Genomic DNA, 20,923 nt, shown 5'->3' on the forward strand with positions numbered 1-20,923 from the left:
CTATAACTATAGTTATATCTCCTTTCTCATTCCTAATCTTTCAGACTTTGTCTCTCTCTTGTTCCCTAAAGCCAACTCACAGGGCCAGCCCCGTGGCTTAGCAGTTAAGTGTGCGTATTCCACTACTGGCGGCCCGGGTTCGGATCCCGGGCGTGCACCAACGCACCGCTTCTCCGGCCATGCTGAGGCCTCGTCCCACATACAGCAACTAGAAGGATGTGCAACTAAAGCCAACTCACAATAGATTTCATCTACATTACTGGTTTTTATAAAGAAGTAGCCTTTAGATTTATCTTTTCTACTTTTTTGTTTGTTTTGTATTTTACTAATGTCAGCTTTTATTTTTATTGATTCTTTTTTACAGTTTATTTTGTTACTTTTCTAATTTCTTAGATGAATATCTAGTTCCTTCATTTTTCATGTTGCTTCTTTAACAGTGCACACATTTAAAGTTATTCTTTTTGTTCATTTATAGTTTGTAATTCTCCCTCCTTTCCCTTTAATTTCCCTTTTGTTCTGTGTGTGTGAGGAAGATTAGCCCTGAGCTAACACCTATGGCCAATCCTCCTCTTTTCTGCTGAGGAAGATTGGCCCTGGGGTAACAGCCATGCCCATCTTCCTCTACTTTATGTGGGACACCTGCCATAGCGTGGCTTGATGAGTGGTAGGTAGGTCTATGCCTGGGATCCGAACCTGCAGCTGCAAACCCCAGGCCTCCAGAAGCAGAGTGCGCGAACTTAACCACTACGCCACCGGCCTGGCCCCTAATTTCCCTTTTTTTTTTTTTCAATATTTATTTATTTATTTATTGTGTTTGTGTGTGCGTGTGTGCAAGCGAGGAAGATCAGCCCTGAGCTAACATCCATGCCAATCCTCCTCTTTTTGCTGAGGGAAGACTGGCCCTGAGCTAATATCTGTGCCGATCTTCCTCCACTCTATATGGGACGCCGCCACAGCATGGCCTGACAAGAGGTGTGTCAGTGCGCGCCTGGGATCCAAACTCCAGGCCACCAGCAGCGGAGCCGCGCACTTAACCGCTACGCCACGGGTCCGCCCCCACCTAATTTCCCTTTTAAATCCACTTTGATCCAAGGGTTGTCTCAGAATATGTTTCTTCTAAGTAGTTAAAGGATTTTTTGGGAGGTCAAGGGATCCTCTTTTTATTATTTCTTCCTAATTGTATTGACATGATTGAGAAAATATGGCCTGTAAAATTCTTGCTTTTTAAAATTTGTTAAGCTTTTCTTTGGTGACAAGTACTTGATTAATTTTGTAAATGTTCCATGGACCTAAAATGTCTATGTTCTATTTTCAAAGTTTATTAAATAGAGTTTACTGATTGCATTACTCAATTCTTCTGTGTCCTCGTTAACATTTTTTCTATCATATCTCTCAAATCCTGAGATGTATTGATGTCTTGCACTATGACTACATTTTTATCCGTTTGTCCTTGAATTTCTAATTTACCTTTGTGGTTTTATGCATTCAGGCTCATAATTGTTATATCTTCTTCATAGATCCTACCTTTTTAAAGTCATCTGGCAATCTCTGACTTTTAATAGAATTTATCTGCTTAAATTTATTATAATAATTGATATGCTTGATTTTATTCTTCCACTTTATTAGTATACCTTTTATTTTCTCTTTTCCTTTTATTTCCTTGGCTGGCTTTACTAAGTGGTTATCATTTCCATTTTTTCCCCTGTTAATTTGGAAGTTCTCTTGTCCATTTCACGACTTTTGTAATCATTTCTACATGAATGTACTACATTAGTACATTTCTACTAAATATAATCTATTTCCCCATATGATCCCCCCTCCCTTGGATGTTTTCCCCACGAAGGCATTCACCAATAACATAAGATCTTTAGCACCTTCAACTCTTAGTTTTGCAAAGATAGCTTAGCACATTTAGTGCTTGATTATTATTTAGAATTCCCCTCAAAATAATTTCTTACATTTTAAAAGTTCTTATTTAGCACTTACATTACACACTCCCATCTATCCTTATCTGTTCAGATTTTTTTTTATCCAATCAGTTTAATTCCATATATTTTGCAAAGTTTGTTGTTTACAACTGTTTCCTCTCCATCTGTCTGTTCTAGGACATTTGTTATTTGGTTACAGCCTTTACTCAAGTATTGGCAGACAGGTATCCGAGTGATGTGCCTCTGAATTCTTACATATCCTCAAATATATTTTTTTGCCCTGACAAATGCAAAGGTGTAAGATTATTGGGTTGCCGTCTTTTTCTTCTAGTCAATAGATGCTAGCTAACTCTCGTCTAGCTTCCAGATTGCAGATAGAAACGCCATTTTGATTTAACTTTTGTAGATAACTTATTCTTTCCACCTGGAAATTTGTAGAACTAGGAATTTTACAAAATATAGATGTGTGTTTTTTTCCTCATCAACCTATCTTTTAACTTAGTGAACCATTTCAATTTATGGAATCTGATCCAGTGTAGAAAACTTTTATTCTATTACTTCTTTAACTATTGAGTCCTCTTCATCCATCCCTCTTCCTCCTTCTAAAACTCCTATTATTTTCATGGCAGGGTCCCCTGAATTTATTCTCTAGGCCTCTTTTCTTTTTATGAATTTTCATCTCTTTAAGGCTTTTGCTCTGTTGCTTGAGATGTTTCTTGACCTTAATCTTCTAAGCCACTAATTCAGGTCTCAACAATGAACATCTCCTTCAAAGCATCTACTGAATTGTTTAATTGGGAAATCTTTTTTTTTTTTTTTTAATTTTAGAAATATTTTTGTAGTACTCTTGAATCTTCTCAACTGCATTTATTTTTTTATTCAAGTTTTCATCTGTTTCCTCCAGTTGCTCTATTTTGCTGGGCATATATTCCATTTCTTCTGACAGATCTTGACTCTGGCTGCTGGCTCCCATTAGATAAGTTATTTTCTGATTGTTGGAATACCCTAAATTACTACAGCATGCCTACAGATGGTGAAAGGAGAAGTGGTGTCAACCTTTGTAGGCTGGGGGTATATAAGGTGGCCCTGGGGACTCCCTGCTCTTTTGACTCCCTGTACTTGCCCATTCTCAGGAGCAGCGAGGGCTCAGCCCACTCATTAAGCTCCAGCTGAGCCTCCTGTGGGCTAGAGACCTGGTATACTCCCATGAGATATTCACCTTCTTACAAATCTCTACAAGTCAAGCTTTTTCCCGGGGCCCATTGTTTTCCATTTCTTGTCTAGAAACTCTGATATTGTTCTTCAGCTTACCTAGACCAAAGTGGTGAGGGTAGGGGAGAAGATGCCCTCTGGAGAATCCTCAGAGGAGATGCATAAACAGGGCCCTGAATGAGTAGGTTTCCTCTAGAAAGGAGAGAGAGAATATGACCTTAAGTGCCAGGCTACTGAGTTTGGATCTTATTCTTTAATTACCAGGGAGCTAGCAGCAGAGGTTTCCTGCCCTCCCGGGACATGGTCCCTCTAAGACACTCGAGTCTACCCACAAAAGTAGCAAGAAATACCCACCACACAGATTCCAGAAAAGGCCTCACCTGGACCTTCTCTCTGAATACACTGTTGGCTTCTTCTGTCCCTTTCCTTGCAATGATGGCTTTGATATAGATGGCAAGAAGCGGGACAGTGGCTGACAGGCATTTTTGTAAAACAGAAGGCCTTATAAAAATATATAATTAAGGTAACCTTCTTGCAAGAGGTGTACTCAGCAGAGGGAAGTAAATAAAGAGAGAAAGGGGGTTTTATAATTGATAGGAGAGACTGTTTTATGCAAGGCAGCCTGCTATATAGTAGAAAGGGCCCTGGAACAAGACCCAGGAGACATGAGTTTGATTTCTGGCTCTGACATTCACCAGCTATGTGCCCCTTGAAATCAAATTAATCTTTGTATATCTCAGTCCCTTTTTAGTAAAGTGTTACAGAGACCAAATAAGAATGCATGTGAAGAGGTAATAAATTATAAGGCACTGCAAAAAGATGTTATCTATCTTGTTTTTGTACAGGTGCACATATATGTGTGTTCTTCTAACCCACTGTTTTTTAACCGGGGGCAATTTTGCTTCCCAGGTGATATCTGGCAACATTTGGAGACATTTTTTATTGTCACCAGTGGATGGGGGGATTATTGGTATCTAGTGGGTGGAGACCAGGGATGCTGCCAAACAGCCCACAGTCTTTAAACATCCTGCAGACAGTAGGGCAGTCTTTCACAACAAAGAAGGATCTATTCCAAAGTATCAAGAGTGCCAAAGTTCAGAAACCCTGATGTAGCCTTTTAACCAAAATTGCCTCAATGGGCAGCATCTTCCAGCGGCCTCTCTCTCATCCCCAGGTATGTCAAGCGACAAGGATCCCAAGACTGCTTTTTACCTTCTCTCTTCTAGTAATGCTCCTCTCTTTTCTCTCAGCAGCACCCTGCTTGCCCCCGCTACGCGAGATGCCTGCCCACAGGAAGGGCAGGATGCAAAACCTGCGCGTAAATGGGCTAAAAGGCTGGCCCGATTGGGCAACGGGCGGATCGCCCGCCAAGAGTCCGGGTCTAGTTTCTTAGAGAGAGGGAAGTTTTCTCTTCTCAGAGTGCGAGGTGGAACCGCGTTTCAAGCCAAACCGAAAGAAAGAGTAGTTTCTAGAGGCTCAAAGGAAAAGAAAATCTGATTTGCTGTCAGTAGCTTTGCGCTTTAGAGGGGGAGGAGGAGAAGGAAGAGGGGGAGGGTTGGTTCTGGTCGGCCCCACCCCCTGGGCTGCTCAGAGTACAGCCGGCCGTTGCTGTCGCGGCCCAAGCAGTCCCAAGACTCCGCAGTTCTGCTCCAAGGACCCGCAAGGAGCGCAGGACCGCGCCAGGACCTGGAGCAGCGGAAAGGCCTGGCCGAGCGAGTAACTTACACGTGCGCTGGCGAACAGGGCCAGGTGGGGGATCCCAACTCAGAGGGAGTGTAATTTGCCTCATGCTCTTCAGTGTTTTCCTGCTCCGCTGCATCCAAGCCCACTTCACGCTGTCCCAATCTGTGTCCTCCTTGTGGGGTCTGTCTGGAAGCTGCAGGGACGTCGGAGGAACAAGCGCGGGGGCGGCGGCAGGGGCGAGGTGGGGGGGCCCGACTTCCCGGAGACGGACCAAGGAAGGCCGCTGGCCGGCAGGGGGCGCTGCGCTCCTCGAAGAACCTCACCCTTCCTCCCCTGCTCTACCCTGTGTCTTCAGATAACATGTTAGCTGTGCACTTTGACAAGCCAGGAGGGCCAGAAAACCTCTACGTGAAGGAGGTGGACAAGCCGAGCCCAGGAGAGGGTGAAGTCCTCCTGAAGGTGGCGGCCAGCGCCCTGAACAGGGCGGACTTACTCCAGGTACCCAGGGGGTCAAGCAGTGGCTGGGACAGGGCAGGACTCCAGGGCCTTCGATAAACATTCACCAGACAGATGAAGGAATGACCTGGGGCACTGCCAGTAACACTCATCATGAAGTGTGTGCAGAGTGTGTCCTGGGGGTTCTAAGGCAGAACCGTTTAGCCTCCTGTTTACACAAAATACAGGGGTATTTGCAAAGCAGAATCCACCCTGTGTTAATCCATGGTCTGCTCAGACTTCCAGATAAGAAGGGAACTACCATTTGTTGAGGGAGTGTGTGTGTTAGGCCTTGCTGTATCTCATTTAGTCTTCAGGCAACCTTGTTCATCATTGTTATTCTACAGATAAAGAGACTGAGGGTCAGAGAGGTTAAGCAATACCCCAAGGCCACAATACTAGTAATAGGGGGAGCTATGACTCAAATTGAGGTCTTAGTGGCTCCAAAGTTTGCACTGTTTCCACTCTGAGGTCCCAGAGCTGGCAGGGGGAAGTACTCTAACAATTTTCTTCTGTCTGCTACTTGGTGCGCTAAACTGGGCCAGCTGCATTGGTGGGGTAATTGAGAAATGTGCACCAGAATCACCTGGGGTACTTTTTCAAAATAAGCATGACCAGGACTCAGGCGTGTGCACACTGAAAAAGCTCCTGAAGTGTTCTGATGCACAATCCCTAGTTCAGTCCCTCCGGCCTAAAGCCTCTGGTCAGAGGCTTCTGAGGACTGGGATGAGTGAGTACAGAGCCTGGCACTTGATATATGAGAACTACCATTAAGGAGTGAACAGTTTTGTTCCCAGTCCTGCTACTAATTTACTTTGAGACCTTGGACAAGGCATTTCTCTGCCCAGGTCTCAGTTTCTCCATTTGTGAAACAAGAGGTTTATATGAACTAAATAGCTAAGAACTCTACCAATTATGACATCTACTGATTATGTGACCTACAGTCTCTTATTTGCATAAAACAAATTACCTCTCCTCTCTCTTTTCCTTATAAAACTTGACTTTATCCTGAATTTTCTGTCTGATAAAAAGAGGGCCAGGAATGGTGACACACAGATTTCTGATCATGATCACCACTGACTGCACCCCTCTCTCTGCAGAGACAAGGCCAGTATGACCCACCCCCAGGAGCCAGCAGCATTTTGGGACTTGAAGCATCTGGACACGTGGCAGAGCTGGGGCCTGGCTGCCAGGGGCACTGGAAGATTGGGGACCCAGCCATGGTTCTGCTGCCCGGCGGGGGCCAGGCTCAATATGTCACTGTCCCTGAAGGGCTCCTCATGCCCATCCCGGCAGGACTGACCCTGCCCCAGGCTGCAGCCATCCCAGAGGCCTGGCTCACTGCCTTCCAGCTGTTACATCTCATAGGTGAGGAGGCCCCCCCACGCTCACTCCATACAGTGTGGCTCAGTTCCTTCATGACTCAGCCACCTCAAAATCCAGCAGTCGTCCAGGGCAATTTTGGCCTGGCCACCAAGCCACACCCAGACCCAGCACCTTACCCTACTATATATATACCACCAGTAGTATCAGGTCCTCGTACCATGTTAGCAATGGCTTGATGTTGAGGTGAAAATCATGCTTAGCAGATAGAAGGCCTGGAAAGCACTAGATTGAAGGCCTGTACACATCATCACAGTGTAGGCCCAGCAGTAGTCTCAGCTTCTCAAAGTCATGGTGAGCTTCTCTCTGGGAGCCCTAGTGCAGCAGAAAGGGGCCATTCAATCAACTCTTTTATTCTTCCCCAATCCCACTGAGGCCAGCCAAGAGCTCACATGAGGAGCCTAAGAAGACTTGGTCCCTGCCTTTAGGGAGCTCAGTGTAATTGAGAAGATAACACATACTCAAGAATTAGACAACCATAGAGTTCATTAGGGTGGCCCTGTCTCTGACTACAATAGAAGCTCAAGATGGGAAAATTTGGTGTGGGCAAGGGTGGTCAGAGAAGGCTTTCTGGAAGAGAAGGTAGGTGGAGTTGTGATGGAGAGAAGGCAGGCCAAAGTGGCCTAAGAAAGAGTGTCAAAGTGAGATCAGCTACTCCGCTCAGAAGTGAAGGATGACAATTATCGTTTATGAAAGATGAGGCTGGGACTAGATTGTGGTGGCCTTGAATGGCAAGCTGTCTGGACTTGATGCAAAAGCCAGTTGAAAATCACTTTACATTTTGAGGAGAAAGTGACATAATGAAAGCTCCATTTTAGGAGGAGGAGCCTGGTGGCTGTGCTTGGTACCTGGATGAGTGAGACTAGCTCGAGGCCAGTTTCAGACTGCAGAGGGACTGGTTCCAGGTGGTGACAGTGGGAATGAAGGTTATTCTTACTTATCTGGGTATAGGTCAGAGATGTGTGGTTTGGTATTATTTCATAGGTAAACCAGAGATTATGGATGTGTCTGCTAATAAGTGTTTCAAAAGGTTATTTCCCACTTTGACCAGAAGCAGTAAGACAAAAAAAGAACTGTCAATACATTCTCTTAAGAGCAAGAGATTTGGCATTTGGTGGTCCCAGGGCCAGGTGATCATGGTAGAATATGCCTGTGTGGAGAACATGTAGCAGTTGCAAAGTAAAGAGAATGGTTCCTGTACTTTCTGTCACAGGAAACATTCAGGCTGGAGAATCTGTGCTAATCCACGCAGGAGCAAGTGGTGTGGGCACAGCTGCCATACAGCTCACCCGGATGGCAGGAGCTACTCCTCTAGTCACAGCTGGCTCACAGCACAAGCTTCAAATGGCAGAAAAGCTTGGAGCAGCTGCTGGATTCAATTACAAAGAAGAGGATTTTTCTGAAGCCACACTGAAATTCACCAAAGGTAAACAACAGTTTCTGCAGCTCAGCAGAAATTTCAGAGATGATTAAATAAAATCCTCACCAGCCTCAAGGTTGCCAGTGCTCTGGATCTGTCTTGCCTCTGCTAAATGCACAACAGCTGCTCTGGCCAAATTCTAGTACTCTGGTGTTTGACCACTGGAGACAGGCAGGCAGTATTTAGGACTAAAATGGTTTCTGTGGGCATTCTTGTAAGTAATATTATTTATACACATCTTAGAACCTAGATAATCACACAGAGTTGGCTTGGAATTACCCAGCACCTCTTCTTCCCAACCAGCCACTCTACCGTGAATTAACAGGAGGCGTGGGGCAGACACCAACTGGGAGCTGGTCACAGTAGGGTTGGGGTGGTAGCTCCCTAAATGAGTGAATAGATGTGCATGCTTCTGTATTCAAAAGCCAAATCTGTATATTTGTGGCTCATCCCTTTCCATTTTTCCACATAAGTCGAAAAAGAGAGATGAAACCAAAGCTAGCAAAGCTACGATTCAGACAACCCAGTGCAGACACTTCATAACTTAGATGTGAACAACTAGCCTGCCCTGTAGCTTGGAGGGATCTCCCCTGTTTTGTTCTCACTCATGCCAGGGTGCCAGTGGGGTCTCTACTTATGTGGGGGTCAGGGGAAATACCAGATCTTGGTGTTGCCCCATTTCCCTCTTGCTGTGGCTAGGGATCATAAAAGATGAACCAGAGCACACATGGATGATAAGAGTTCAGCTCCCTAAACTCCATTTACAACAATGTTTCTATGAGCAATGTTTCTAATTCCCACCTATAGATTTACCACTTGCACTTGTATTTATTTATACCCATACATCCACAAATATACCATAGAATCTTATTTTGCACCAAGCTTTCTGTGTCTGACTAGCATTACAAATCTGTGTTTCATGTGTAAGGCGCTGGAGTCAACCTTATTCTAGACTGCATAGGTGGATCCTACTGGGAGAAAAATGTCAAGTGCCTGGCTCTTGATGGTCGCTGGGTTCTCTATGGTCTGATGGGAGGAGCTGACATCAGTGGGCCTCTCTTTTCAAAGCTGCTTGCTAAACGAGGAAGTCTGATCACCAGTCTACTGAGATCTAGGGACAAAAAGGTGAGTGATGAGTGAAAAAAAACATGTGATTTAACTATTATCCAGGAAAGTGTGATTCATTTATATAACCCAGAGAAAGGATGCTCTGTCACATCTTAAGTTAGGGAGCTATGTAGAAACCTGTCCCCTTGTGGATAAATGGGTAACCCAATTGCACAGAACTAATAAAATTGGTCAATAGAAGCCTCAACATCTTGGAAAGAGGGTAGCTAATACTTCATATATTACTTAAACTTTCTAACAGAATGAACAAAGCATTGACCACATTAGGAAGTATTTCTAATAGTTCCAAGACTTTGTTTTCAAAGGCAGAACTCTTCTCAGTGTGCTAAGAACGCCTCTTAGGTAAGTAAGGTTAGTAAGCCTCTACCTTCAGCAGATATGTTCCTGAAATTGCTGTATGGCATTCTAGCAGGCACCAGCTTTGGGAGTGTTTCCCAAAATAGGATTTCACACCTGCTGGGGGATAGCAGAGCTTAAGCATCCCTTTTGAACTAAGCCTATGTAAGTCCTGTCTGTGGCTCCTCCTGCTTGAAGCCTTTACTTAAACAGCTTTCAGCTGTCATTGCCACTATTTTACTGTAGGCTTCAGTCTGGTCCAGAACAGAGGTTACACAAGTGGGGACATGCACACACGTGCTGACAGTGAAGTGGTTAGTCCCCTGTGCGCTTTTCAGATGTGTACACGTTTCAGAGCACAAAGGCTAAGCAGGATGGGGAAGGCCTCTGTCCAGGCTGATGGTCTCCTTTTCCTTATCTCAGTACAAGCAAATGCTGGTGAAGGCTTTCACAGAACAAATTCTGCCCCACTTCTCCACCGAGGGCCCCCAACGTCTGCTGCCGGTTCTGGACAGAATCTGCCCCGTGACTGAAATCCAAGAAGCCCATGTGTACATGGAGACTAACAAGAACGTGGGCAAAATCGTCCTGGAGCTGCCCCACTGAAGGAGGAGGGGGCACGGACAGCACAGGACACGGCTATCTCAAGCCTTCCCAGAGCAAACTTGGGGAAGATTCACCGTACGCAGGCAAGAGACCCGGTGTTACTCCGGGCCCGCGTGTAACCCACCGGTTCTCCCCCGGCCTCGTCACGTGAGCCGTGTATAGCCGGTCTAAGGAAATAAAGAGAATGGATTTGACAGGTGGCCGGCTCACTATGGACGGCCCCAGCGCGCGGACTGAGGCCGCCGGGGCGGGGGTGAGGTGGGCGTCGGGGCGGGCGTCGCCGCGGGGATTACAGGAGAGGCCCGATCAGCTGATGCTCCACTTCAGGGGCTGCGCCAGGGCCGGGCGCTCCGGGCATGGGTACAGCGTCGGCCGCCACACAACCAGCCGGGACCCTGTAGGCTCCGCTTTGCGCGCTGCCAGAGCCCCGGCCACCCACGCGTCCTCCACACGCGCCGCAGCCCCGGAGCCCACGCCAGGCCCTGCCCTCTCCCGCAACTCACCTGGGAGCAGCCACACCTCGCCCCGCTCTCCTCAGGCCCCGCCCCCTCCAGCCAGCTTCCTGTGCTCAGGGCCGCCCGGCCGGAACACCTCCCCTTCGTGAGCCCAGGCCCCGCCCCTTCCGGCCCAGAGGTCGGAAGCGTCTTGGATCCTCGACTTTCAACCTTCCGGCCGCATTTTTGTCTCAGGATCGTTCTGCCCCGGAGTCTTTTCGAAAAGGGATATACGTCAGCACGTCTCGGCGTGAAACGGCGGCGTTCCGGCGTGTTAGAAAGCTTCCGGCGGAGCCTGGATGTTGATGTCCCGGGTCTGACGCAGTGTTGCACTCGAAGCTGAGCGAGCTCCGGAGGTGTCGGAGGAATTCCAGTGTTTGCTGCGGTAACCTCATCAGCCCGCCAAGATGGCGATGCAAGCGGCCAAGAGGGCGAACGTGAGTATCGGGGCCTCTGCCGAGGACGGGGAGGACTTCGCTGCTGGACTTGCTCAGGGGCGTGGACCTACGCGTTCTCGCCCCTCCTCGGTTCCCAGGGCGGAGAAGCCCAGCATTTACTATTTTGTCACAGGGGATTCCGTCCTGGCCCATCCTTACCGATATGCTCGTTGAGCCACCTTTCCGCTCCTACCCCTTTTGAGAGTTCCTTCAGTCTCTTATCCTAGTGTCAGTGATGGTAGTAGCCCGAGCTTTTGTTGCTTGACCTGCACCTAGGACCTGGCGTCAGAATCTTCTCCGAGGTCCAAAAGTCAATAGCATAGATGAGTCCCCAGTAAATAACTTAATAGTTCACAGGCAACTGGAGCCTGGGATTCTTCTCAGGTCATGGAGCTTTTGGGATTCTTCATTAATGTTTTAGTTCAACGTAGTTTTGAGCACCTTCCATGTACCAGACTTGGGAGATAGGAAACAATTCATCCGTTAATTTTACTGAACACCTATTATGTGCCAGACGCTAGTCTCCGTTTTGGGGATACAGCCGTGAATAAAACAAAAAGCCTTTTGCATAAGATTTTAATGATGGAGTGGAGTATTATGGAAACCTAAAAGAAAGTGCCTCAAGAAAGAGAGAGTGGTCAGCTGTAGGATGCTGAGAGGTATAGCATGATGGAGACAGATAATTAGACATGGTGAGATGGAGAATTTTGGTAACCTTGATGATGATCATTTCAGTGGATGAAAACTTGGTTGCAGTGAGATTAAAAGAGTGTGGAAGTTGAGAAAATAGAGACAGCTCTTTCCCCAAGTTTTCGTGTGAATAGGGAAGTAGAGAAATTGGATGATAGTTGACTTTTATCTTTTTTAAGATGTGTGATTTGGTGTTTTTGTGTGAAAGAGTATGTGTATTTGTATGCCAGTGGGAATGATCCAGGTGAGTGGAGAAACTGATGATGTAGGACAAAGATGGGTAAAACTCAGAAGTGAATGTTTTGAGTAGGTGAAGGTTGCCATAGTCATGAGAGGGAAAGTGGTGGATGTGGCTGAATGTAGATTAGTGGGTTTAGTGATAGGAATATAAGGCACTTACCATTTCGTCACATCTATTTTCCCCAATAAGCAAGAGCCAAGGTCATCTCCTGGGATGGGCAGGCAAGAGGATACAGCCCAATTTAGGTTAGAGGGAGTGGTGGTGGTAAGGTTTGAGGAAAGAAGACAAAGTGTGTTACAGTGTCTTGCAGAGTGAGAAAGCAGATTTACTGGAGAAATCTATTATGATTGGCAGTGTTGATCATCTGTTTGAACTTAATCTTGAATCATAAAATCTAAAACTTTATTATACTTATTTGTTTATCATTTGTCACCAGTACTAGTTTGAGAGCAAGGAATAAGTATCTTATTCTTCCATTTATACAACACAGCTTAGTTCCTGAAATAGTTGCCAGTTTAATAAATAGTTATTAAGCAAATTAATATCCAGTATGTAATTAAATATGTTAATAAGGAGCACAGGAGTGAAATCTGGATGGGAGATAACATGTTTGAGAATCATCAACTTACTATGGAAACCATGTGTGTGGTTAAGAGACCAAAGAGAGTACAGAGTTTCGGGGAGTATACAAAGAGTCAAGAAGTCTAAAGATAAAACATTGTGGAAGAGCATATTTTAATGGCAAGGAAGACTGAGAAGAACTAGCCAGAGAGTTAGGAGGAAGCCAAGGAAATAGTGTCAAGAATAGTCAAGAAGGTAATAGCAGTGTCAGAAGGCTCAGAGCAGTTAAATATGATGAGAATTGAGTGCTGCAATTAAAAGGTCTTAGTGAGTAAAAGCACTTGAGTGGAGTGCTGGGGTGGAAGCTAGACTGTGATAGGTTGATGAGTGTCAGTGTAGAATATGAGGCAGTGAACCCACACTTCCTCTTTCCCAATGCTTGACAGAAGGAAAAAACAAGCAAGATAGGATAATAAGTAGAGAAGTGATAAGTTCAGGGAAAGCAGACACCTTGTCTTTTTTCCTTCACTGTGTAATCTTAATACCTAGCCTGCTGTATACATAAAGAAGGCACTCAGTAAATATTTGTTGAATGAATGAAGAGGGATCCAAATAAGTATTTTTGTGTGTGTGTAAGGATTGGCAGGACATAAACAACTGCTCTCCTGAGGAATAGAAGAAAGCCAATGGTTAGGGAAAGGCTGTAAATTTGTGGAGAGGAGATCATTGATACAACATGTTCCTGAGAAGAGTCATCAGTGGGAGTTTTATTGTCTAGCAGACAGGAACAGCTCCTTTTGTTCTTGCTCCACATGAGTCTGAGGCACTGGGGACTTTTCAATGAGGCTGGAAGTCCTCGTTGAGCTGTAGGAACTGAAAGCCTGGGTGGTGTAAGAGCCCCTTATTAGTCCCTACTACTAGTCTACTAGTCTTCCCTAAAAGCGGTGCCCAGTTGCTTTTCCAAAGAGCATGCCATTTTCAGTAATATCAGATTATAATTCTTGGCTTTTTTTTTTTATTATGTATTGTTTTCTTATGTATCATTGAGAATTTTTTTTAAACAGTAGCACTCCTGCCCCTTATTATAATGACAATACATTTTTCTCATTTTAGATTCGACTTCCACCTGAAGTAAACCGGATTTTGTATATAAGAAATTTGCCATACAAAATCACAGCTGAAGAAATGTATGATATATTTGGAAAATATGGACCTATTCGTCAAATCAGAGTGTGAGTCTTACTGAGATGTGAAATGTCAGAAAATGATTGCGTAATCTGTAATCTCAGAATTATAGCTGGCAGTTGGGCCACCATGTGTGGCTTGACAGGCTGTGCAAGGCGGCAGCCCTAACTAAGAGCCAAGAGACAGATTGAAATAAGGGAGATGAGATTTTTTGTGTGTGTGGCGGAAAAATACCTACTGAGACCCTCGTGATCCTGCTCAATGAGAGCCAAAAACAGTAGTTGAGAAATTATAGACAGCGTGAAGTAGTGATGAATAGTTTGAGGAGAATGGATGGGAAGAGAAGGAACTAACATTTGTTGCATACCTACTATTTGTAAAGTCAAGTGCTAGACTTTTTATATGTGTTAACTTGAATTTTCTCAACAATCTTAACTGTCTCCTTTACTGACTCCAGAATTTCTGGATAAACTGAGTAAAAGAGTATAAAAGTAACTGGAAAAAATGACTTTTTTCAACTGTAGCTTTCTATTGAAGATTTTAAAATATGGAGGAAATAATTACAACAAGAATTCGTGTTTTAATTTAATCTAAAGATTGGGGTTCATACCTTCGAATGATATTTATTGAATATCTACTGAATGCCATTTGTTGTAATAGGTGCTTTTATTTGCATCACCAACACTACAGCCCTGTGTGGAGCTGATACTGTGTCTGTTATACAGATGAGGCTACCAAAGCCCAGAGAATAAGAGTACCTCTCTAGCTTCACACAGCTGTTTAGTGATAAAATCTTCTGATTAGAAATTGAATCTCTACACTACACAGTACCATAGCTGCTGTCACTCTACCTAGTATAAATGGGCTGATTACCTAAAAGTCCATCTGAGGATGTCTAAGGTTTTTATTTTCAGTTAGAATATCTCTTTCTTAATAAATTTTCTTCTATGACCTGAGAGCTCCTTCTTGGCTTTTAGAACTCTGTGAGATCTTGAAGACTCTCCTTTTGAATGATCACTGTCCGTCCAGAAAGTAAACCAAGAGCTAGAAATAGATCATCATTGGTACTCAAATGGAGATGAAAAGGAAGTGTTATAGACCAGTTTTCCCTTTTAGGAAGTCTCAGTCCTTTGAGTATTTGATAAAAGCTTTGGACCTTTTCCACAGAAGAATACACACAACATTTGGTATATGATTACAGGGGATATATGGACTGTAGGTTAAGAAACCTTGTTCTAGACGTACAAGAAAGGTGTACAGAAGATCCCCTGATTTTGGAGATCAGGAGACAAGATTCTCCTTCAGGCCCTGTTGCTAGCCATGTGACCCTAGACACATTGCCTGGCTTTTTTGGTTTTCTGTCTGGATGGACAGTACCTGTCAGCTTATAACATGGAGGCAGCATGATAAATTTACTGGATTGGTTATAAGACCTAGCTTCAAATACTCACTGGGCACTTGCCAGTCCTGTGAAACTGGGCAAAATATGTAACCCCTCTGAGCTTCAATTATCTGTGAAACATAATCTTCCTAACTTACTGTCTTAAAAGAATCTTAGTGAGGATCAAATTAGATAGTGCCTGTGAAAGCACTTTGTTGTCAAGTATTTCCTTCCCAGTGTGCTAGCCACCCCTTCTCTACACTCTTGTAGCACCTTCTATGAACATCTCTTCTTGCTGTTAACACATGGTTTTGCTGTTGACTGTGTACTCACTTGTCTCTCCTGCCAGCCTATGAGCTCCTCCAGGGCAGGTACCATATATTCTTTTTGCTTTGTGTTGACAATTCTTGTGCCTGATAACATGTTAAGCACCCAATTTTTTTTTTTTTTTTTTTTTTTTGGTGAGGAAGATCAGCCCTGAGCTAACATCCGTGCTAATCCTCCTCTTTTTGCTGAGGAAGACAGGCTCTGCTATAACATCTATTGCCAATCCTCCTCCTTTTTTTTCCCCCCCAAAGCCCCAGTAGATAGTTGTATGTCATAGTTGCACATCCTTCTAGTTGCTGTATGTGGGACACGGCCTCAGCACGGCCGGAGAAGCGGTGCGTCGGTGCACGCCTGGGATCCGAACCCGGGCCGCCAGTAGTGGAGCGCGCGCACTTAACCGCTAAGCCACGGGGCCAGCCCCAAGCACCCAATGTTTTTAAGTAAATGAATAATATAGAAAATGCTGGTGTGGTTGTGGTTAATTTATCAAGGTATTACAAAATTTATTGATAGTTCACAATTAAGAGATGCCTACATCAGTGAAGTTAGAGAATGTTTCCAAAAGCCAAGACGAAATGACAGTGATAAAGCAGTGGCGTCTTGAGAAGAGTGCAGAGTAGCTCAGGGCCTTTGTACTTCCAGTCCCTCCATCTGGAATGGTTTTCACCCAGCTCATCTCATATCTGGCTCCTCATTCTTCAGTCTCAGCTTCAATGTCAGAAAGGTTTTCCCTGACCACCCTAGCTCAAGCTATGCTTCCAATAATCTCTGTCACTGCTCTCTACTTCTTTTATAATATTTCCCATGAACTATAATTATTTTGTGTTTATTTATTTATTTAATGTCTTTCTCTCGCTTGAATAGGGCTCCTTGAGGGGAAGAATGATGCTTGTCTTTTTCACTATTGTATTTCCGTAGCCTGTCACATAGAAAGAACACAATATCTATTTGTTGAATAAATTCATATAAGTTTGTTGTGCAGGAACTTGGGTCTAAATTATAGATTGAGAAAGATGTTTTCTGTTCCATAGCTGTGATCATGCTTTATGGCGTACTTGGCACCTAGCACTCGGGTGACCAGCCTTTCCAGTTTGCCAGGACCAAGGGCTTTTCTGGGACCTGGACTTTTCAGTGCTAAAACCTGGACAGTCTTGGGCAAACTGGGATGATTGGTCACCTTACCTGGCATGTAGCAGACACTTGGTGCTTTGAACTTTTTAAAGCCCTTTCATACTTGTTACTTCTTTTAATTCTGAAAACCACATGTAGAGTAGAGCAGGTGGTAGAGCCTGATGTCATTATTTGACACATGAAGGAACTGAAGCTCAAAGAGGTTAAGTTTACATGATTAGGTTTTCTTATTCCTACTCTAAGCTTTTACCACCGATCAAGAAAATAATGTTGGTTCAGTGCCTAACATATAGTAAGTACCAAGTACATGCTTTTAAAAATTAAAATTATAATGCAGTTCTTAAGATATTAGGTTGATAATTAGGAGCTGGGCCACTTAAGATGGAGAGTCTTTAAAATGGGGTTATTGCCTATCCCTATTCTGTTTCCTAAGAAGATGCAAGAGGAAGAAAGAGAGATGCTTTTGTTTTGTTTTGTTAGCTTCCTGGAGAAAGGATGTGTGAGAGAATGGATAGGAGAAAGTAGATCTCCACCCTTCAAATGCTTATTAGCACTTGCTGTGTGCATAGCACTGTGGGAGTAAAATGAAATATAAGACCATATTTGCCCTTAAGGAACTTAAAATCTTGTTAAGTTTTTATATTTTTATTCCAAAGGAAAAATTAGGTAGACTTATGGGGGAAATCTTCGGGACAATGTTTTTTCCTTTGGGTAGCCTTCAACTTTCATACCTAATGTGTTCTTGAAAATGATTAAAAGTCAAAAGTCTGCAAGTTGTGAGACTATCCCCAGAGAGTAAAGAATATTATAAAATGCCTCATCAGGCCCATGCAGCCTGACAAAGTGAGAGCATTCGATGACACTAGCACCCTCCATCCACCCCAGCACCCTGTACCTATCGCTTCCCCTTTTCTGGGAAGCACAGGCTCTGACTGGGGCCCAGGACTGCAGTCTTGTTCTAGATCAAATCTAGGCAGGTGCCTCCCTTTCTCATAGGCCTGCTGCCTTTCCTTAACCGTATGCAGGGACTATCACAGATGGAGTGTCAGCCCACAGTCTTAGGCCTTACTCCACAGTTGCACTGAGTGACTGGGACTTTCAGCCACTAGAGGCAAGGGGTCCATCTTTATCATACCACAGCATAAGTTGAGTGGGTCCTGTGCCTGTTGTCCTCAATGACAAGCGCGTGGCCATCTGCTGCCTGCAATTTGTTGCCCCTCTTCCCTTCCTCCTCCCCTAATGGAAGCTAGTGAGGTGAAGAGAGCACGTGGCAAGAAACACCTACCCAAGAAGCAGCCCCATATCTGTGAGCAAAGGCCAGCTGTCACTTCCAGCTGCCTTCCAGCATTCTGCTCTAGCTCGCAGATAACACCACCCACAAGCACACTTCTACCACAATCTCTCCAGTCCTTTTCCCGAGCCAAACGGGGCTGTGTAATGCATGAGAGCACAGATTGTATTAAAAATGAATGTATGGGCCGTGGCTTAGTGGTTAAGTGCGCGTGCTCCGCTGCTGGCGGCCTGGGTTCGGATCCGGGGCGTGCGCTGACGCACCGCTTCTCCGGCCATGCTGTGGCCGCGTCCCACATACAGCAACTAGAAGGATGTGCAGCTGTGATGTACAACTATCTACTGGGGCTTTGGGGGAAAAAAATAAATAAAATTTAAAAAAAAGAAAAATGAATGTATGGGGGCCGGCCCCGTGGCATAGTGGTTAAGTGCATGCGCTCCATTGCTGGCAGCCCGTGTTCGGAACCCCGGGCGCGCACCGACGCACCGCTTGTCAGGCCATGCTGTGGTGGCGTCACACATAAAGTGGAGGAAGATGGGCACGGATGTTAGCTCAGGGCCAGTCTTCCTCAGCAAAAAAGAGGTGGATTGGCATGGATGTTAGCTCAGAGCTGATCTTCCTCAGAGAAAAAAAAAGAATGTATGAAAGTAGGGAGCTGACTACATTGCATTTTAAAAAGGCAGCGAACCTAAGAAAAGTGGATGAAACTACATTAACTCTCTCTTTACATTGGAAGACATCCTTTCTTGGCGATAAAGGATGATGGTTGACTGTTTTTTTATATATACATATATATATATATATATATATATATGTATATATAAAATTTATAATTTTGCCATACTCTTGGTAGGGGCTTCCCTCCCACCCCACCCCCCAAAGACACAAAATAGGTTTTCTTTCTTTCTTCTTTTTTTTTTTTTATGAGGAAGATCAGCCCTGAGCTAACATCCATGCTAATCCTCCTCTTTTTGCTGAGGAAGACCAGCTCTGAGCTAACATCTATGGCCAATCCTCCTCTTTTTTTTTTCCCCAAACCCCAGTAGATAGTTGTATGTCATAGTTGCACATCCTTCTAGTCGCTCTATGTGGGACGCAGCCTCAGCATGGCCGGAGGAGCAGTGCGTCAGTGCGCGCCCCGGATCCGAACCGGGGCCACCAGTAGTGGAGCTCACGCACTTAACCACTAAGCCATGGGGCCGGCCCCAGGTTTTATTTCTATGTATTTGATAAACCTTATCAAATATTGCCTAGAAACATTTATTTCCTACATTGATGGAGATCATCTTGTCTTTAAGAATTGAAACTAAAATTAGGTTGAAGAAGAAAATCTAAATTTTTAGAAACAAGAGACTAGTTTCCAGGTAATAATGTGGTAAATAATTAAACTATTGGTTCTGCTGCATAAATGCACAGTAAGAAAAAACCCATTCTAGACATTGCTAACTAATAAGAGCCATCACTCCTTAGTACTGTACTTTCCTGTGTGAAACTGAAGATTGGTTCTTAGTATGAGAAGTAGGAAAGTAGAACAGTGAACATGAAGACTGTGGAAGTTTCAAGCTAGTTCTTTGCCACTGTTGCTTTAGGAGCTGTATGAGTATTCTTGATATAACAATAAGTTTAACCTGTAGCTATTTTACTTAAAATAAAAACAAAAATTACCTAATTTGAGAAATTATAGGCTTATCCGGCATACTTATCCATAATGTTTATTTCCTCCAATAGTTTTCAGGTAAATGTGTATTTTAATTAAGTCTGATTCAACTCTTCAGGGGGAACACGCCTGAAACGAGAGGAACAGCTTATGTGGTCTACGAAGACATTTTTGATGCCAAGAATGCATGTGATCACCTGTCAGGATTCAATGTTTGTAACAGATACCTCGTGGTTTTGTACTATAATGCCAACAGGGTAAGTATAGCCACGGTTTTGTTGCATGGGGAGCCCATGTAGAATTAGTGTAGAACTGTACCATTAGGGGAGATGTGTACTGAGTTCTTTTCTGGCTAGTGCTAGTGGTGAAATTCATTCGACTGTAGATTGGTAACTGTTAACTTTGGTGCTTACCACATTTTCAGGCATTTCAGAAGATGGACACAAAGAAGAAGGAAGAACAGTTGAAGCTTCTCAAGGAGAAATATGGCATCAACACAGATCCACCAAAGTAAAAGTTTTCTGTATTTTCATTTTGGACTAAAACTCATGAATGACAACCACCACCCTTATTTTGTTTTTAATTAATACTGAATATTGTGATTTCTTGAGATTCAAAATGTCCTGCTCGAAACTTTGATATATGTTAGAAGATATTATGTTAATAAACATATAGCTTTTTGTAAAACATGTCAGTGTTTTCTCCTGAACTTTCCCTTCCTGTTTTGATACCAGGAAAAAAAAAAAAAAAAACCCCAGCAGTTGCACCATATCAAGAATTGTTTGATGGTGAGTGGTCCTAAGGACTGAGCTTCTTGAAGACAGGGACCTTTTTGTATTCTTAATGTCTCCAGTGTCCAGTCCAGTGCTGAGCCATAAAAGGAACTTGGTAGAGTATTGTCATATATTGAATGTCTATTAATAATGAAATCTTCATAACAAGTCTGAAGGTAGGTATCTCCCTTTTACAGATAAAGAAACCAAAACTTATCATGTTGGTTGAATGAATAAAATGCCTACATAAAAAGCTGCTGTAACATCAGCCAGTTATTAACTATGTGAGTACATTTGAATAATATTGTTTTACAGTTAACAAAACACCTTTGTCAATATGGGTACCCTTGTCCTTAGAATAGAGGTCTCTTCTAGAAATGGCCATTCAGATGACAGCACATTGTTAGAAATTTGAGAGTAAACTACTTGGGTAGTGGTGTTGGTTGTTACATGTTTAAGATTATGTAGTCTTTCCCTTTAGTTAATAAGTGTCTGTGTATTTTGGACCTTAGGTCACAGTGTATCTTTGCCATAAATAAAATACTTAATGCTTATTCTTATAAT

The 20,923-nt window shown here is 43.8% G+C and overlaps 2 protein-coding genes across 3 annotated transcripts; both read left to right on the top strand.

Annotated features, from left to right (window-relative positions):
• The first annotated feature begins 4,744 nt into the window (after positions 1–4,744).
• Positions 4,745–10,423, top strand: TP53I3 (tumor protein p53 inducible protein 3). 2 transcript variants are annotated; one of them, XM_058551704.1, is made up of 6 exons: positions 4,745–4,867; positions 5,179–5,321; positions 6,419–6,686; positions 7,915–8,127; positions 9,050–9,246; positions 10,009–10,423. In XM_058551704.1, the coding sequence occupies exons 2-6, from the start codon at positions 5,184–5,186 to the stop codon at positions 10,189–10,191; spliced, it is 999 nt and encodes a 332-aa protein (XP_058407687.1). In that variant the 5' UTR covers positions 4,745–4,867; positions 5,179–5,183; the 3' UTR covers positions 10,192–10,423. The 2 variants fall into 2 exon arrangements, with proteins under 2 accessions (XP_058407687.1, XP_058407686.1); XM_058551703.1 differs by having other exon boundaries at positions 4,745–4,889; positions 10,009–10,422.
• A 458-nt stretch (positions 10,424–10,881) lies between these two features.
• On the top strand, positions 10,882–20,275 carry SF3B6 (splicing factor 3b subunit 6). Its single transcript, XM_058551705.1, has 4 exons — positions 10,882–11,122; positions 13,728–13,846; positions 19,705–19,843; positions 20,011–20,275. Exons 1-4 carry the CDS (start codon positions 11,093–11,095, stop codon positions 20,098–20,100), a joined length of 378 nt encoding a protein of 125 aa, XP_058407688.1. The 5' UTR covers positions 10,882–11,092; the 3' UTR covers positions 20,101–20,275.
• The last annotated feature ends 648 nt before the right edge of the window (positions 20,276–20,923 follow it).

The sequence above is a fragment of the Diceros bicornis genome, chromosome 12, assembly GCF_020826845.1.
Source record: "Diceros bicornis minor isolate mBicDic1 chromosome 12, mDicBic1.mat.cur, whole genome shotgun sequence".
NCBI classification, from domain to species: domain Eukaryota; kingdom Metazoa; phylum Chordata; class Mammalia; order Perissodactyla; family Rhinocerotidae; genus Diceros; species Diceros bicornis.